Here is a 19,322-nt window from a genome sequence, read left to right on the forward strand (position 1 = left end):
AAATAATATAAATAGCCTTTATTGATCATCTAATGCTGTCACAAAGAAAAATGCTGATAAGAAATTGATTTCGGAAAAATCTAAAGATAATCTCTATACACAGATTATAAAGATGAAATAATATCATTAAAGAAAAGAAATACAGTAATCAGTCAATACTTACTACTATATCGTTATATGTTCAATAAAATACGATATAAAGCGTGGTTTTATTATTCCATCTAATCGACAACTATTTTTCTTGATAATCATATCGTACATACAAAAATGGAAAAAATTTATTAACTAGGGAATTAATATTGAAAAATATTTTATATAAAATTTTTTCTAGCGATAAACTCGAGCTCTGAGTATTCGTGACTCATTTGGTGACTCATTTATATGTATTCTAGCATAAAAATTTCCACTATGAAAATTGAATGTTGCATATCTAATTAAGCAACGTCGAATTGTAAATTCCTTTGTACGAGTTATGATTTTTGCTTAGCAGGAAATGAATAAAATTGATATGCCAATATGCCATTTCCAAGCAAGGTATATTGCAGAATGTAGGTTACATTGAAATCGAGCATTCTATGTACATTGCTCTGATCTACGCTTAAAGTCACGAGAAATGTTGACAACGACGACGATTTCTTCGCGACGTAATTTACATAAAATTCCGCGATTATCGAGAGGCAAAACGAATTATCATCATTCGCGGTGCGGATTGCCATGATATACATACATGCACACATACATACGCACGCACACGCACATACATTGAATAAATAGCAAATATAGCAATATATGGTATAAATAACTCCTCTATTACTGCCATGAGTTATACATTCACGATAAATAATTTATCGCCTAAATAATTATTTATTAGTGCCGTATTTTTCGTATTTGCGCGCGAGATCAGGTTTTCACTCGCCGCCGAATGCGCAAATCTTCACTTGAAATGCAACTTTCACATCCTCGCGCATCTCGTAGAATTTATTTGGTCTTAATTTATAGAATTTATAAATCGAATGGATCGTTACTTGCGACACGCGCGCGCACGTAAATCTAATTCTGTCCTCAACCCTTCGACGCTTCCTGCTTCTTCGAGCGGATTAAGAGAGGCTGTATTTATCCCGCTCATAGATACATATAAATACTAATTGTCCCAAAGCCACGTCGTATTTTTAATTACACTCGTATGTTGTTACGATCTTCCTGCACGTCTTGCAGCTCACGTAACAGCAATCGATGTACCTGCAGTTGCATCTCTCCACGATGTTCTCGGTCCTGGTAACGTAACTGCGTCCACAACAAAGATATTCGCAACCCTCGTAACCGAAACTGCTGCCATTACAGTATCTGTGAAATTTTTTCTTATTTATTATAATTGTTATTTACAGGAATATTAATTTCTAAATTACTAATTTTCTACAATTTTTTAATGGTAAATTATGAATCAGTTAAATATACAATTTTATATAAAACAACATTAATTAATATAATATAAATTAAATTTAAAAAATAATACAGAATAACCTGATGTTATACGGAAAGGTAAAATCTGAAAAGTAATAATTTTATTATTATATACGTGTGATATTCATACACGAAGAAAATTTTCTCTTAGAATTTACCCTGAAAATCATAGTAATCGTATAGGACAATATACATACATATAGTATTGCAAAAATTTTATAAGAGTTTTCTCTGATTAATATATCACAATAAAAAATATTAATATGTACATACTAAATTTTACTATGTACATAGTAAAATTAATCGAATATATTTTATATCTTATTGCGGTATTTTTATTGTGGTGAATATTTTAATCAGAGAAATAAAATTCTTTCATATAAAATTCTTCCAATATCATATTGTCCCACGATTATCATGATTTTCATGGTAAATTCTAAGAGAAAATTCTCTCTGTGTATTGTCACATTTTTTATCTTGAATTTTCGATATATTACACTTTTTCATTCTAATTAATATAAAAGGATCTAAAAAAATTTAGAATAGACTATATGTACACAAACTAAAAAAAAGTTCGTAGTAAAATATATGTAAAATAAGATCTTGTTTAAATTACTTTTCAGTATAGCAGTAAAAAAATTATTTTTTTTATTATCTGCACAATTATTTATTATTATAATTGGATTTACTGGATATTATAATACATGAACGAATTAGAAGTAGTATAGATTATTCATTCTATAATTCGTAATAGTTTTTTAAACATTATTTATAATAATCCGCTGATGAGAAAAGAGAACTATATAATTTTAATAATTGAAATTGCCTCAGGTTACTTCATTAAAATTTCTCGGAATTTGTTATTAATCGATTCGCATGATGTCAGCCTGATATGCTGTAAAATGTAAAGATGTTCGCTTTACGCAGACGAGACTACCTGTGTAGATTACGCGGATGTGGTGTTAAGAAAAAAGAATCTCGAAAAATCTCTTTCGTCGTACATGGAACGATCGAAGGCGTCTCACGTGATAAATATTCGCCACGCCTATTTTGTATAATTATACGCGGGCTTATAATTATTGGGTTGTAAGCTGTAAACCGGCGAGGCGAGTCAGTTGTGCCCAAAGAACCTGACATTAAATATTAGTTATAGCGAATGAAATATCGGCGAAACAAAAACGAGTCAGATTAGCTTAGCTCACGAATCAACTCGAAAATTATCGGATTTCGTTTTGTATGTCTTTTAAGAATGAGAGAAACTTTTTGCACATCATGGAAGTGCGCAATGGTCCGTATTGCTGATAAATCTTATCATAAAATTAATATGTGAAATCGCGTTTATGAAAACTAATATCCGGGTTTAGATAGGCTAACGATAAGATATATTGACCACTCAAAGGAATAGAGAGTTGACATTAATTAAAGTATTGATTCATTAATAAATCAAATAACTTAACTGAACACTTATAGAATCACATAAAAATAATATGAAATTATATGAAGTCTAAAGGATATGTTATTTCATTTCCCATAAAATTATCGTCAAAAGTAAAAGATTATTTTAATTGAATCCAATTTTTACTTTCTTCAATTTTTATCTTTTAACATGTAACACACTTTATTTAAAATCAGGAGATACAAGTACTTGATGATTTTATTTATAGGACTATATACATACAAAATTTTTTGTCTTACCTTTTTATAATATAAAAATCACGCTCTTTATACATATAAATGGAATAATGATAATTAGAATTAAATATATAATATAATATGAGTCATTATAGTCATCATTAGAGCAGGAAAATACCGTGATTCGATATGTAATTTATATTAACATTCTTTCGTTTTTCGTGTAAGGCACAAATAATAAGAAATTTATGGGTCGAGTGAAACGAGACAAAGAGGTGCACGCATCCGGTGTTTCCTGTGCCTTACAGAACCAGTCATCATTCTTGGAATGCCGTGGGTGATCTTAATTCACGCGGAACAAAGCGTAGATAATTTGGGACGAAGATCCATCTTCTACGTTGGCGGAAAATCCGTAGCAAATGCAATCATCGTATATTGCAAAAAAACCGCTCTTCTTGCTAGAGACCGGATACGACTTGCATCTTTCTTTCATGATTATGATGAATTAGCAAATATTCCTTATGCATGATTATACTCAAACAGACTTCTACATGTGATAATCTTGTTTAGGAACATTTTATATAATTTTACAGTAGAGTATATACATAGTACTTAAATAATAAATATTAAAAAATATATTAAATGATATTTACGATTTGATATCCAATTTAACGTAAATAATCCATGACTAAAGGATGATGTGTTAGGGAAACCCTACTCTGCAGCACAACAGTTTTTCAAGAGGTCGTAAAGTACCGTCGTTAAAAGCACTCTTCGAACAGTAGCGCTAGCTTGCGAAACGACACGTAGCGAAAATTAATGTTAGCACCATTCGTAAAAAACCGGAAACGAAACTGTGAATGGACAGTCGTAACGGTATTCGGCATCGTAAAACGTTAGGCGTATTCATTCGATTTCGAAAACAGGTTCGGACCTATAGCATCGTCATCATAGAGATGATAGGACGCCCTATCTCTGAGACGTCTTCCCTCGTGCGTAATTACGACGCGTTCACATAAATAAGTCTGACTCTAACTAATGGAGAAGAGAACTAAGATCGAAGTGGAGAAATTCGTTTGCGTGAGGCTAAGAATTTTAGGTCTCCCGGAGACGGTAAGGAATGAATAGAATAGACGAAATATCTTGTTAGTATCTGTATGTGATACCGACTCGAACTTTCAATTGATACAACACGATTTAAAATCTACTTTTAAACTTGAAATAAATACATTTTTAACAAGAGAAAAGAAAATTTGCATCGTTTACAGCATTCTTAATTGTCGTATATTTTATATCAGAAGCTCTTATTTTATTTGAATCATTTTTTTTTTAAATTGGAACAATTTTTGATTAGGTAGATTAAAACAATTTTTATATGGTTCGCGTTTTATATTTAAAGCAAAGAATATTAATATAATAGAAAGAATGGAGAGGCTAAAATAAAATTAATTATCGTAACATTTTTTATAGAAATAACTCGAGGAGGCTTCTCTAGCGAGTAAAATGATGTTTCAAGAAATGTTTTAATTGAAAATATTATTTTAAATAATGATTGTTAGAATACTTCGATTGCAAAAGATGGGTATATAAGCTAAAAAAAGAAACCGCGAGTCACAGCAGTGACCGGATACCTCATAAGAGTCGCGTTATGGCGGTGCTAATGGTCTTTCGTCGCACTTTTATACACGTTCAGCTCATAACCCGGATTACAAGCTAGGAAAGTGCATGCGATAAAATCACACGAGCTCGCTTATCAGCGATGGTGCCTTTTCGCAAACCAAAGCATTAACGAAATTTCGTAAGAAAAATCATATAGAGTATTTTAATACTTTAATATTCTTTACCGTTCGATCAAACACATTGAAAATGCATTACCGAAGGCTATAATTAGACTCATTGCCTTCTGCTACTCAAAGGTGTTTTCGAGAGAAGTTAATGACCTATCGCAAAAATGACTACAACGGCCGAGAAAGGAAGGAGGATCTCTAGCCCGCGGCTACCGAAAAAAGTGGATCGGCTGCAGTCTTCATATCTTCCTTCATGCCTGCCCTTCACTTTGGTAGCATCAAGGCATACCTCTTTTTTATCTACCTTCGTTCGCGCTTTTTTTAATGAGAAACGAGAAAGAGCAAGAGAAAGATCTTCACAGCATTAACATTAATGTTAGATTCTTCTGATGCGTACTCTTCATCAATTATTGAAGCTTTCAAAAGTTTGACAGCTTATTCGTATTTAGCTATTTTAAGAGAAAATAATTTTTATTTTTAACATCGTTATGTACATCAAAGATTTATATTTCTTAACGAATAGTTTTTCATGATGTACATAATACAGCACAATATTAATGACGCATGATTAATTATTATAATCGGTGGCATGAGAAATGAATTTATTTTGCTTTTTCTTTCATTAATGAACGAAAGAAAAAATGATTTCATGCGATAGAATTTTGTTAAATATCCCTCTTTTCTTTATGTTATCAATCAATCGTTAAATTGCGAAATTCGAGTCCTTTTACGCGATACCACGGTCATATCGAAAGACATTAAAATTTATAGTGCGCTTACGAAGTCACAAGTAGACTAAATATTTTTAACGAGCCAATAACCGATTTATGAACTCTAACGAGTTCTATTTTGAAAAGTTAATCGTTTTAAAGAGGATAGTATCTCTATTACACGGAATTTCCAGACAATATACACAATTATCTTTCCTATTTCCTATTTGATGATAAGCTGGATAAAAAATTAAGAAATTATTATCTTAAATATATTCAGATACGTTATAACTATCTTCGATATTCTTTCATGCATCTTTTGATATCTTGAAAAAATCTCAGAGAGCTACTTAGATATCATCTTTCGATGAGATTTCTCCTATATAATTATTAACACTATACATGATCAGATACAACTTATACATTACATGAAATAAATAACCCGTCTAACCTGCCGATCGTGCCGAGACTACCCCTCTTCTTATCCGGCAGACAGTAGTCCGGACTCTTGGTGGTGTACAGTAGATTGTCGTGATGATATAATGGCGGTAGTCTGCCGCCGGATCTCGGTCTGACTTCAGCAGCGGTAGCGTATCTGCGAAGCAAACGACTTCCGGCGGCGGATGGTCCCGATGCGCCCAGACCGCGCCAGCAGGTACGCACGCTGCAGGATCCCGACACCCCGTGGCACTTGCACTCCAGAGTCAAGGATTGCTCGACCGCCTGTCATAAGTGGGAAGCATTAAATTATCAGTTGCTCTTTCGAGGAATCAAGCCTAATTAAGAATAGCAATCATTTGAAATCACGATTTTATTACAATATTTTCTATTTTATTTAGAGAAGAATATCAAGAAATCTTATTCTTCGACGAATTTTATTTTCGACTTACAGGTATTTCTTTTTCTCAAGATATTTTATTGATATAATTTTGAGAATTTTTGAGGAGAAAAAATTATTCTTTCTCTCTTTATACATATATTTTTTTTTCCTTCCGTCAAACACTCACCCTTCGACCTGCCCTGTTGTTATGCATATTGACAGCGTGCATGAACTTGGCAGTTGCTCCGATACCGAGCGGCGTCGCGCCCTGAAGAAACCGCTTTGCCATCCTCGAGGCGGATCTCACGTCGTCTCCGCAACCACCCCATTTAAAAGAGTTCCTCACAGACAACGTGTCGAAAGAGACGGACATGGTAGTGAAAGACGAGGATGAGATAAGCGCCGAAGGTGAAGGCGGCTCTCTTCGCGGCGGAGTCGCGCAGGAACAAGCCGCGAGACTCCCTAAAGCGCATCCTCGTGCAAGTCGCCAAACTGCAGCAGCGGCCGACATTGCATAGACAAAGGCTTGCTCTCTCGTTCCTGTAAGAAATTCACACGAAAATAAAGACGCCAGGAAATGATCAGTTTTTTTCTAGCTAATGCGCCGATAAACTGGTGCACTCCTTGCAAGAAGATAAAATTATACATTTATATCATTATTTATATTATAGATTACATGAATACTAAACTTTCAGTAAAGGGGAAGAAATGTGAAAAATATTTTTGATACATATATTTGACCGTATTTATTATAAATCAACATCACGTATCATAAAAATAATGATCAGTGCAATATAATTTTCAAATTTAAATTTCGACCATTAATTTATAATTAATTTATAATTGCAATCCGGATCACATTTAATATATCATTATGACAGTGTCGAACAAATCATAATATTCTGAAATTAAAAATTACATTTGTGGTCTTTCCTTCGTCAATTGAGATGATTGAAGAAAAGCCGATTATCGTACTGTCGGAAATGAAAAATACAACGATGAACATTACGTTTGCGTGGTCGTGATATATCTTTCATTGGCGCTTCTCGGTTTTCTCATTAACGGAAGATATCTCGATATCTCTCCGGGCACACTTTTATTTACAATATACTCATCGTGAAACGCGAGCGATTAATCTGACGGAGGCCGGTCACGAGGCAAGAGGATGAAAACCGAGGGAAGCTACGGTTTGTTAATGATCGCTAATTGAGGCGCGCCTGCCAGGCGCTTCCTATTTACGTTGGAAATCTCTCAAAGGATATTCGATACGTTTCCATAGAATTTTCATCGACTTTCGCATCTCTCTGTTCCGCAAAATCACTGATTATAAATTTATTATACGAAATATTGATGCATAATAATACGCCTACATAGTCTAGTGTATAATAATATTCTTTACATTCTATATTGACATAAAAGATGTCAATGTGACGAGCAATATTAAAAGATTTTTACGACGTTTCTTTTTTTAATTATTTAAATTTTTTAATACGTTAACTTCAAAATTGCTATAGCTTTTAAGAAGGAGAAAAATCTAAAATCCAACTTGTTTCTTTTGTTAGATTTTTTATATAATAGATTCAGCAGAAGTTATTCTTCAGGATACATATAACAGATTTTTCGCAATTATAATTTTTATGAATGAATGGTCATTTCGTAATATCTTGAATTAAAACTTGTGTAAAGATAGATTTTGATAGATACAAACCTGTAAGCAATTCGGGGGTGTAGTTAGGCGCGCGTTCGATGCTGCTACAATTCCATCTGCGATGTCGGAATGCGTGTTGGCATACTATAGACGTGTCTTTGGCGGCTTGCACTAAACTGGGCATCACATCCGGTGTAGCTCTGCAGGCTTTTGCTTGCTTCCTTTCCAGCAGACCCGCGCTCTTCGCGCTGGTGCACGCCTCTTTGGACCACGTATCCAGCGTGTCGCCGGTGCGACCGAGGCCGCTAAACACAATACAATTTTATCCCTTTAAATATACAGCTATATAATTCAGAAAAATAATTGATATGATCGCATTCATAAAATTGAATTTAAATATATTCAATTCCAAGCGCGTATATATATTGAGGAAATATCTCATTGATATCAACTTTTAAATTTGAAATAAAGATATATTTATTAAAAATGCGTCTTTAATAAATTTATTATTAGAGATATTTATTAAAGATGTCTTGAATAAAATGATTAAAGATTCTTCTTACAAATATCTTGCAATAAAGATCCGCGATTGAAGAACTCAACAATAGCCGCTCTAAATAAGTTCTAGCATGAGGGAACTCATTTCTCCCTTGCCTTTAACATTTCGGAACACGCGATCGTAGAATTCGGGGTGAAACATTCGGCATGTACGACTCTGTCGGACGGGACGATCGTCGAAAGGCCGACAGCCGTGAGCGATCCACCTCTCCGGTCCTTGGTACGACCCGCGTCGTGCCGTAAATCAGGGGGTGAATTTTGAAAATTATAGGGCGCGAGGCTGAAAAGGGCTCGCCTTTAAGCGCCGCGGGTTGAATGCCGCGCGGCTCTAAAACCTCGGCTCGCAACGCGCGAGAGCGCACACGAGGGATAATAATTACGGACACCTGAAAGTCGAAATGACCCGTGCACGCGGTCGCGTCTAGACGTAACAACCCTGGGAATGGCCGGATTGCCAACCCCGTGTCACGGAGCCTACCCTTGAAATTACCCTATCAAAAGCCCGCGACTCTAATTCATTATTATACCATCGTCATTGTCGCCGCCGCGTTGATGCTGGCCGACTGCTTGCTCCTTTTTTCCCGATGATATTTCAGGATTTGCCGCGCACTCGATTCAGGAACCTAATTTACACGTAAGTGCTCGCGAGTATATGCATTCACCATTACCGTACAACCCACACGAGAGAGAACGCGATACGTTATGCATAAAATATATATATATAACATTCGCCTAAATGTCATTAAACTTTCTGGGAAGAGAGTTTATTTTTTTCTCTTTTGTCTTCTCATTAATAACAAATGCAATTTTTCATTTCTGATATATTTTTACATTTGTATCCTATATCACCATTTATTTTGTATAATATCGAGTTTACTCTGAAATAAATATTTTCACTGCTTTTACATGATGTTCAACACCGCGCGACAAAGTGCATAATGCTCGGCAAAAAACGAGAAATATTTTATAAGAATAGCAGTAAAAGATTATATGTCTCTACACGAGCATACCGCGCGTGCATTCTTCGCATATACGGCTCATTAAAGCCGTATGCATGAAGGGCGCGAAAGCTTCGCAATTCTCGAGTGCGCGTTTCGAATCTTTTGCACATTGAAAAAAAAGAGTGAAAACAATCTAAGAATTTTTACGACCATAAATATTCGATCCAAATTATCAGTTTATTAAAACGCCAAATTGATTATTTTGACAATCCGATATGTATTAATGAGGATCTTACTTAGGATCTTAATTCGTTGACAAAATAATAAATATAGCATGCTGTATTTCATATTGTAATTTATTGAGGATTAATTATCGACTTTATCTTAATTATAAATAAAAGCAAAAAAAATTAAATCCAGCAAATATAAAAAAATTAAATTTAATTGAGTGAGCTATATGTGAATAGATTTGACCACCAATGTGAATTATAATTTATTTTTTCCATTATATTTTCCTTCTATAAATAAATATTATTTAGACTATTTAAGCATGAATATAATTCTAATACAATCATATAATTTTTTAAGAAAAGACAAATATTCGTATACAAAAGATTCGCAAAGAAAAAGAAGAAATAGAAGATAATCTTTGTAATTTTTTTGATTAACACATTTTTAATAAAACGTATAATTATGTAGAAATTTTTATCTTAAACAGTGTATGTCGACAGGTAACAATTACTTTAATATTTTAATTTGTATTAATATTTTATTATAACGCGTTCGAAAATGGCTGGATTTGAAGACAAATTTGTTACTAGTAAAATTATATAATTATTGCATTATATACATGTATATGCAATAATTAAATATTAAACTAACCATAAAAATGTATATACATTTTTTTATGGTTAATCATATTTTTATGATTAATCATGCTGGTTAGAGCATGCTTTCTAACAACAGCATTTTGATCTTCTTGTCGGAAGTAATAACAAAATAATGATAAGCGACGGCTCTCAGAAGATAATTACTTGAAAATTAGAAAGCGTAACCAGATATTTTCGTCTAGATTCTAATTATGATTTTAAACACATTTTAGGCGATATATGTTTTAATATATAACAAAGAGGTCTAGTTTTCGAAAATTATTATTGTTTTATTTATATATATTTAGAAAATTATTTATTATTATTTTTTAAATGTTTGTTGAAAAATCATTCTTCACATTTGACGGCAACATTTTTAATGCTTGATTTATCGATTTCTATTAGCAATTACAACGTGTTGTATATTAGACATTATCTAACATTTATCATATCGACAATCATAATAAATCGTATCAATATGCCAAAAGTATAATCGATATATCACACATATTCGAATTAGTTCCGCATTGTTATGTATTTCATATCATGCAACATTTAACGTAACTAACAAAATACGTCAAATCCTGGCATATGATAAATATCTTGTATGAGATCAGCATAAAACTAAATATAATTGAACGATATCGATAATATTGCACTTTTAAACTATTTTTTTTATAGTATTTATATTTAGATTTTTTGTTCTAAGACCATGCAATCAGTAAGAAAACATATACTCTATATCTACTTATTTTTTAATCTTTTGATTAATAGTATTACAATTTAGTTGACATCCGATATGAGAATCTTTATCGCGAACATTCTTAGACTCCTGGCATATTCTTTTTAGATCATAGATTTAACTGGTAGGTAATTTTGAAAGTTGACAAGATAAATCGTCTTTTAGCTGGAAAAACAAAGTATCAAACGTAAAATATATGATTTAATAAGCACTTGCGATGTACAGTTACTTGCATACAATAAAATACAGAACAGGCTACTTGTATAACTAATTGTAAGTAGAATTTTCAGCAGCCTTATGTATTGCTCAGCCCGCAGCTTTGCGCGTAAAGTAATTTATGAGTCGCTCTCTCAAGACAAATGTGCGACTACTTGCTATCGCGTGTCGGATAATTAATTATTAGCAGCAATACGAACCAATCACGATGCGAAAGCAATAGTTTACTTCTGATTAATTTCGAGGACTGTGCAAATCGTAATAATTAACATCGTAATAACATAAATAACATTATTAGAATAACATTAGAATTTTGCAATATTAGATCAATCGTCCTGTTTGATTGATTAGTGAATAAAGTAATATTGAAATAAAATAAGTGCGCTCCATATAAGATATGAATAATTCATCGAAGATAGATATCTTAGGATAATAAACCGAAGCTCGTTAGAGAAAGATCTATGTAGATCTCGATGGGAATATGAAATGGCAACGATATATATAGAAACAGGCAAAGTGATTTACGGAGTACTTGGCAATATGATAATTGTCCATTGTAATGCAGCTAATAATTTACAAAATACAATGAATACCACGCACGGCCAACTTATCTCGCCATTTCGTGATCGCGTTTTCATTGTTCAATAACCACCTTCGTTATGGGTAGCTCTATAATGTTTCCTTCTTACTCTTTTGACGTACATCTCGCCCTGCGGGATGCTGAGTATAATGCTACTGACGAGCATCAATCGAAGCTATATATACGCCTTTCGTTTCGCTTCTCACGGAATTTCAAAAGGATTCGACGATAGAAACATTCACTTTCTTTCGCAAAAAATGTTCCGTTACGCTGAAGAATACATTTTATTTTTTCCTGCTCCTACTTGATTTTTTTTCTTAAATTGTTCCAGTTGGAATATATCGTTCATATATTATTCCTACGAAATAATTCTTTTAACGTAAAACGCGCGTTATCCTTATTGTAACGTGTAAAGGAAACTGGATACGAAATGATCTCCCATTTAGAATTTCCATTTAAATGATCACTATTATCCAGGAAAATAGTAATGTTATCGCGCATGTTACCATTTTACATAATTTGATTTGTATACCGTTGACCATTTCGTTTTACGCGCGAGAATCTCGCGACAGAAGGAAGTTCACGGACATTTGTGGCAAACATTCTTATGAAAATGCACAGCAGTTTGTTCGAAAAAAAAGAGAGGTTGCAATATATATTTCGAAACAGCGGTTGGACCAGCTGCACTTTCGAAATTCATTTTGACTGGAAGAATCATAAACCTTAGTTTTTACGAGACCAATAATAGGCGGGCGCCTACGAGTTTGTCCGATCGGAGAGATTGAAAAGAGAAGGTTCACAAAGGCATATATATCTGCAAAGACGAGAGAGGAAATAAAATCGGTTCGATTATCCAAAACGATCGGATATAATCGATTCGCGTATATTAAATATTAATTTAAAAAGGAGGAGGAATGTATGACGAATTTATAATAATACAAATTTCGAGAGACGACATCTCAAAATTGAATTACATCTTAATTATCTGCCCACGAATCTTATCAACGATTTTGATTTTATTCTTAACAAATCTCGTGCGGAGTCGTGCTTCATTGATTAACGCGACTTGTTTCGCAATTAACGTCAATTTGTTTATATAATCCCTTCGACGTTGGTGTTCCTCGAATGACAAATTAACGAGACGAGCGAGTTAGAATCTCGAATCCTTGCGTAGGACGCGAGTTCAACGCTGCAGCGATATAATACCGCTGCTCTCCGACTCGCGTTAAGTAAGAATGCGTGATTTACGAGCGATGCATTGTAGAGATCGCCTTGTCAAGAATGATCTTATAAATAGCAACTCGCGTGTGATTCAGCGTGACCCTTCGGGCGTTTGTTGCGGGCGTTGCAAGTAAATTATTATAAATCGATCCTTGGCCTCGATTCTACGAAGATATCCACGTGATCACGTTGAAAGAGCCGCAGATTGCTCTCAGAAAGAATGTTATATTCGCAACGTCGTCTCGAAGTCATGAGCAACGATCTTCGATCTTTCAGACGATGATTAATAGATCTATCGACGCAGTCCAGGATAGATTACTATTTTTTTCAATCGAGAGAATATTAGAAAACTGTATTTAAAAAATGACGTTGAGATAGAAGGATGAAAATGTTCATAAGAAATAAAATTCTATTATATATATTCCTAAATTTTTATCTCTTCGTCTCTATAAGCCTCCTTAATTTTTCATTGCTGAAAAACAATTGTTTTATACTTTCGAAACACAAGTGTCACACACACACACATTTTATATCCTACTCTTCGTTTAAATTCTATTATTTCCAAATGAACTCTGCGACACTCCTTAATATAGAAAGATCATCGTCCAACCTAGGTATTGCTATAGGTCTTAAGACAACGCAGGATCGATGGTTGTTCGCCCCAATAGGGCAGGAAAACCGAGAATTCGAATCACCCTTCAAAATTATCCGTCAATGTCGGCCGCAATAATTATAAACAAATGAATCGCGAGAAGACCTGCGTAGGGCCTCGTTCCTGTGGCGAGTTCTTGGAAAACGGCGCTTATAAATCATGATTTGTAGGCAACCCCTAATCTTCCACCCCCGGCGATCCTCGTGCCGCTCCCCGATCATCTTCCTTACGATTTTCCCTCTCCGCCCGTCGTATTCCCTCGTACTTTCAGTTTTGCACGCAAAAGCACCATCACTCCGCCATTCATCATCTAACGCCGCTCAACCTTCTCTCTGTTTCCGCTTTTTCCGCTTTCTTCCCCTTTAGCCTTTATTTCGCGCCCTCCTTCGCAGACAATGAAATTCGCCACAAATCTCGCACAGCAATTAAAGCATATCCAGAGGTCGAGAAACCCTCGAAAAAGAAGGTTAATCGACAATCGGCTCTACATCAGTCTTAAATGTTAACGAGACATCTTCGTGCATCATTTCAGATGAAAGGAATTATCCTCGACGTATAGGAATGATTGATAGAAATCAGAAAGCGATGAGAAATGACTTGCGAAACAATCTTAAGTAGGAGGAAACATTTTAAAAAGACAAATAACACACACTGTTTTTCATAAAAGTATTTTTGCGGTCTAATAATTCTTCGCTCTAATTATTTAAACATACTTTTTCCAATCTTTATGCATAATTACTTTGTTCATCATAAATGACAGTTCGAATCTAAAAATTGGTCTAAAGATTCCCGAAGCTGTTAAAGACTAAAGTAATATTAGAAACAACTGGAAAGAGGCGGAGAGAAACATAAAGAGAAGCTCATTGATAAAATGATTAAAAAAGACAATTTTTGTACTAACACACAATCATGATAAGAAATTAATAACTCTACTATCGCTGATGATATATAATTAAAAACGGCTGGTTTAAAAAATAAGAGCGCGATAAAGTGGATGCGAGTTATCTCGAAAACTGACACTGGCAATCATCCCCTTTTGATGAAAAACATATTGGCCGGAATTACGAACGCTGTTTATTTGTATCGTTGGTGCCGATGAAAGCGGCACCAACGATATCTTTATTCCTTATTCGAGTGCGAAATTTATGTCGATCGCTTCTAAATCTCGCCATGGTCCGATCTCCTTGATCCAAGGAAAATAATGATCAAGATCGAGAGTAGGAGGCTACGTCTCCGGTTCGCGCTCTCAAGCGTTTCCCTCGGCCACTAATCTATTTGTTTCTCATTAACGGACCTACATTAATCTTCGAACTCGTTCGGAGCCACCGCGAGCGAACGTGAGAGCGCAAATGGAACTCGTTATTACGAGGGTTCGCTGATCATATAGAGACTTCTCAGATATCTGTGCTTGATTCAACGATTGAAGAGCGTTTACATACGATTATGCATATATATATTATTGCGGTCTGCTACTATAATTATATGATTCAATATTTATTTCTTCTTGATTAATTTTTTACGTAGCAAAAGTCATGAACTCCCACACAATTTTATATATTTTTAACAATATATATTTAAATAACATTGATTATCTATATTTTACATGAAAACACTATAAAATTAATGTCTATTTTTATATTATTGAGGAAAATAAAATAATCAAATTTTATTATTAAAATTTAGATTTCGACTTTTGTGCAACGGAGAAAATTAAATTGCTATAAAAAATGATCATAAATCTGGATTCGATATTAATATTTAATCAATGCGCGGTGATTATTTTTATTTTAAAAATTAATTGGAGATTATTCTTACATAATAAGATGAGTTTCCCCCATTTCAGTTGCGCTAATCCGATTGACATTTCGGAGTTCGTGAATGTCGAGACATTCTAATTTATTATAAGATGAATTATGTCGGCACTCCGCGAAATACACAAAAAATACAAAAATTGAATAATATATTTATATAATAATATATAAGTATATACAAGATAAATCAGTACTCACAGCCATTTTATACATCTGCCATCTTGAACCACCAACACGAGCAGCAAAAGCCAGACTTTAGCACCGCTTAGTTTTTTTATCCGCATTTTTCCCCGTTTAGCATTCTAAAAGATTAACATCGTCCAGGTATGCTGCGAAGACGATTTTATCCACGTCTTCAAAGATCGCCAGCCATCCCTCGATGTTGCACGAATCGCTTCGCGAAGATTTGAGATCTCTTCATCGCGTTCATCTTTCAATTTGTCGCTATTAAAAAAGCCGCGATATTTTTCTTTCTTTGTGAAAGCAAGATGATTTCAAGAACTGTCTTTAATGCATATAGAAAAGTTTCTTTTTTTATTTCCTTCATAGCATCCTTGTTGTGATCGTTGAGCCTGTATATAACAATAGCTTTATGTATTTAGCATCGCATTTGATTATTAACTAAATTAATTTTTGCAAAATAATTTCATAATAAAACAATAGATCGAATCTAATTATCTGATTTTATTGTTGTTATAATATCTTTCAAATATTATTACGCTGAACACAGTGACATTTGGCAAATGATATTTAAAGAATTTTCGCTGTAAATTAAAGTTTTCTATTGGTTTGTGAATGATATATATTTTTAATTTAATTAAAATATTCTTATACCGAATTTTAAATTTATTTACCGATGAAATTATGATTAATCATAATTTAATGCACTTTTCCAAAGTAAAAAAAAATATTAATTCCCGCGCTCGAACTATGTATTAAATGATTCACGATTTTAATATCTAACAAATCCTTAGTAACATTTCACTGATCAATGAAATCATCTTCAGAGATTTTTCGAACGACTCGATTGACAGCAAATTAAAAGACCATAAGGCGAGAGGCCGCACGCAAAACACGCACACAGATATCAGGCATCACTTTCGTTAGAATCGCGAGTGAAAAACGCATCGACAACGTCTGAGGATCCTTCAGGATCTGCGACGATTTCGGCAAACTTTCTCGTGCGTCCGGCTCGGCAGGGAGTCTGCGTGCTTACAGGTGTCCGTCGGAGCAGTCCCGCAGGATTTGCCAGCCGGTGGTGGTGGTGGAGTCCTCCTACTCCACTTCACTTCCTCCACTTTACCTCCTACTTGAGTCTTCTCTTTCCTCGATATACGAGGAGTCCGGTGATCGACACGGGGATGCCGCCGAAAGAACAGGAAAAGCAATTATTATCGTTGATCCCTCCCGAATACTATTTTTTCTTTTCGTTCGTGATAAACAAATGTGGAAAATCTCCCTTATGCTTTGCACTTTATATATCAATGAAATCGAGATAGATTGTTATTTAACAAATATATACTTTTGATATATACGAAATGATTAAGATTTTAATTTATTAAAGATATATAAAGATTTATTATTGACTTTAAGTTTTCATTGATCAAAAAATTACACGTGTGAAAAGAAGAATTGCAAGGGAGATAAAATATTTCATGAATTTTTAATTTATCTAGTTGGAAATATTATTTCCATGAGAATCTCATATACACAACAAAAAGATTTAATTTATCGACACACAAATTATTTGTGTTTTTCAATCACTAATTAATTTCAACACACTACGCTTTCCTAGAGTTCGGTTCTACCGAAAATTATACACCTCGCATAACGAGGAATATTTTAAAAAAAGAGGAAAGCCAAGACCACCTTTGCGAGAATAATTTTAACGAGCAGGCGGTATCTTTGTGATCATTTGTTTTACTACAAGGCGGAGCCAAAACAATTTATTCTTGCCTTTACCGTTCAAAGATTGGTGCTATCTTACTTCGATTCATCAATGGAATTCGAGTATCGATTTCGAATACTTCCATACAGAAAAAAATAGTATTATAAAAAATAGTATGTGTGTTAAGTTTCTCCCCTTTTCTGTTTCTGCTTTTTTATTCATTATACTTAACTTTGACATGACTTCTTTAATATTGCATTTTTAGAATTGAAACTTTCTTTCAGCAAATTTTATTTGAAAAAAATGTGTTGTTTTATAATAATTAAATCATTTGTTAACTTTTAACGAATGATTTAATTTTTACTCAATTATATAAATAAATTTAGAAATTCATAATTTGAAGCTTATGCCTTTTGCTCTTTTCTGTTTCTGCTTTTTTATTCATTATACTTAACTTTGACATGACTTCTTTAATATTGCATTTTTAGAATTGAAACTTTCTTTCCGCAATTTTTATTTGAAAAAAAATGTGTTGTTTTATAATAATTAAAAATCATTAACTTTTAACGAATGATTTAATTTTTACTCAATTATATAAATAAATTTAGAAATTCATAATTTGAAGCTTATGCCTTTTGCTCTTTTCTGTTTCTGCTTTTTTATTCATTATACTTAACTTTGACATGACTTCTTTAATATTGCATTTTTAGAATTGAAACTTTCTTTCAGCAAATTTTATTTGAAAAAAAATATATTGTTTTATAATAATTAAAAATCATTTGTTAACTTTTAACGAATGATTTAATTTTTACTCCATTATATAAATAAATTTAGAAATTCATAATTTGAAGCTTATGCCTTTTGCTCTTTTCTGTTTCTGCTTTTTTATTCATTATACTTTACTTTGACATGACTTCTTTAATATTGCATTTTTAGAATTGAAACTTTCTTTCAGCAATTTTTATTTGAAAAAAAAATATATTGTTTTATATTAATTAAATGATTTGTTAACTTTTAACGAATGATTTAGTTTTTACTCAATTATATAAATAAATTTAGAAATTCATAATTTAAGCTTATGCCTTTTGCTCTTTTCTGTTTCTGCTTTTTTATTCATTATACTTAACTTTGACATGACTTCTTTAATATTGCATTTTTAGAATTGAAACTTTCTTTCAGCAATTTTTATTTGAAAAAAAAATATATTGTTTTATAATAATTAAATGATTTGTTAACTTTTAACGAATGATTTAGTTTTTACTCAATTATATAAATAAATTTAGAAATTCATAATTTAAGCTTATGCCTTTTGCTCTTTTCTGTTTCTGCTTTTTTATTCATTATACTTAACTTTGACATGACTTCTTTAATATTGCATTTTTAGAATTGAAACTTTCTTTCAGCAATTTTTATTTGAAAAAAAATATATTGTTTTATAATAATTAAAAATCATTTGTTAACTTTTAACGAATGATTTAATTTTTACTCAATTATATAAATAAATTTAGAAATTCATAATTTGAAGCTTATGCCTTTTGCTCTTCAGATACACATTTTCTTTCGATCAGACAAATCAACGGCGTGCAATTAGCAAACGAAAATTCGTCGAGTGCATCAATTAGAAGAACTCATAAGTCCTTTGCCTCGTGCTAATTACCGCGCCAATTTTGTCCACGGTGCCGATCGTTCGTCTTCCTTTCTGCTCTTCTTAGGCCGGCCCTTCCGCTGCCCCGTTGCCGTCAATAAATAATCCTCCGTCAGACGTTCATTACGTCGTTAAGTTTCG

At 33.1% G+C, this 19,322-nt stretch overlaps 1 protein-coding gene across 2 annotated transcripts; it reads right to left on the reverse strand.

Moving 5' to 3' along the window:
• Positions 1-519: 519 nt before the first annotated feature.
• LOC114945384 (protein Wnt-11b-2) lies at positions 520-16,873 on the reverse strand. 2 transcript variants are annotated; one of them, XM_029321612.2, is made up of 6 exons: positions 16,729-16,873; positions 15,847-16,220; positions 8,119-8,363; positions 6,598-6,950; positions 6,042-6,313; positions 520-1,344 (listed from the first exon to the last, which is right to left on the reverse strand). In XM_029321612.2, the coding sequence occupies exons 2-6, from the start codon at positions 15,930-15,932 to the stop codon at positions 1,170-1,172; spliced, it is 1,131 nt and encodes a 376-aa protein (XP_029177445.1). In that variant the 5' UTR covers positions 15,933-16,220; positions 16,729-16,873; the 3' UTR covers positions 520-1,169. The 2 variants fall into 2 exon arrangements, with proteins under 2 accessions (XP_029177445.1, XP_029177443.1); XM_029321610.2 differs by having other exon boundaries at positions 16,503-16,873.
• Between the last annotated feature and the right edge of the window lie 2,449 nt (positions 16,874-19,322).

Source organism: Nylanderia fulva, unplaced genomic scaffold, assembly GCF_048542155.1.
Source record: "Nylanderia fulva isolate GAGA-0341 unplaced genomic scaffold, ASM4854215v1 Scaffold2, whole genome shotgun sequence".
Classification (NCBI taxonomy): Eukaryota; Metazoa; Arthropoda; class Insecta; order Hymenoptera; family Formicidae; genus Nylanderia; species Nylanderia fulva.

Excerpts from the sequence above, each read along its gene's own strand:
- LOC114945384 (XM_029321612.2), bottom strand. The coding sequence starts at position 15,932 with ATGCGGATAAAAAAACTAAGCGGTGCTAAAGTCTGGCTTTTGCTGCTC. Across the intron at positions 8,364-15,846 it reads GGCAGATGTATAAAATGGCT|CGGCCTCGGTCGCACCGGCG; the intron begins GTGAGTACTGAT and ends TATTGTGTTTAG. Across the intron at positions 6,951-8,118 it reads CACCCCCGAATTGCTTACAG|GAACGAGAGAGCAAGCCTTT; the intron begins GTTTGTATCTAT and ends AATTTCTTACAG.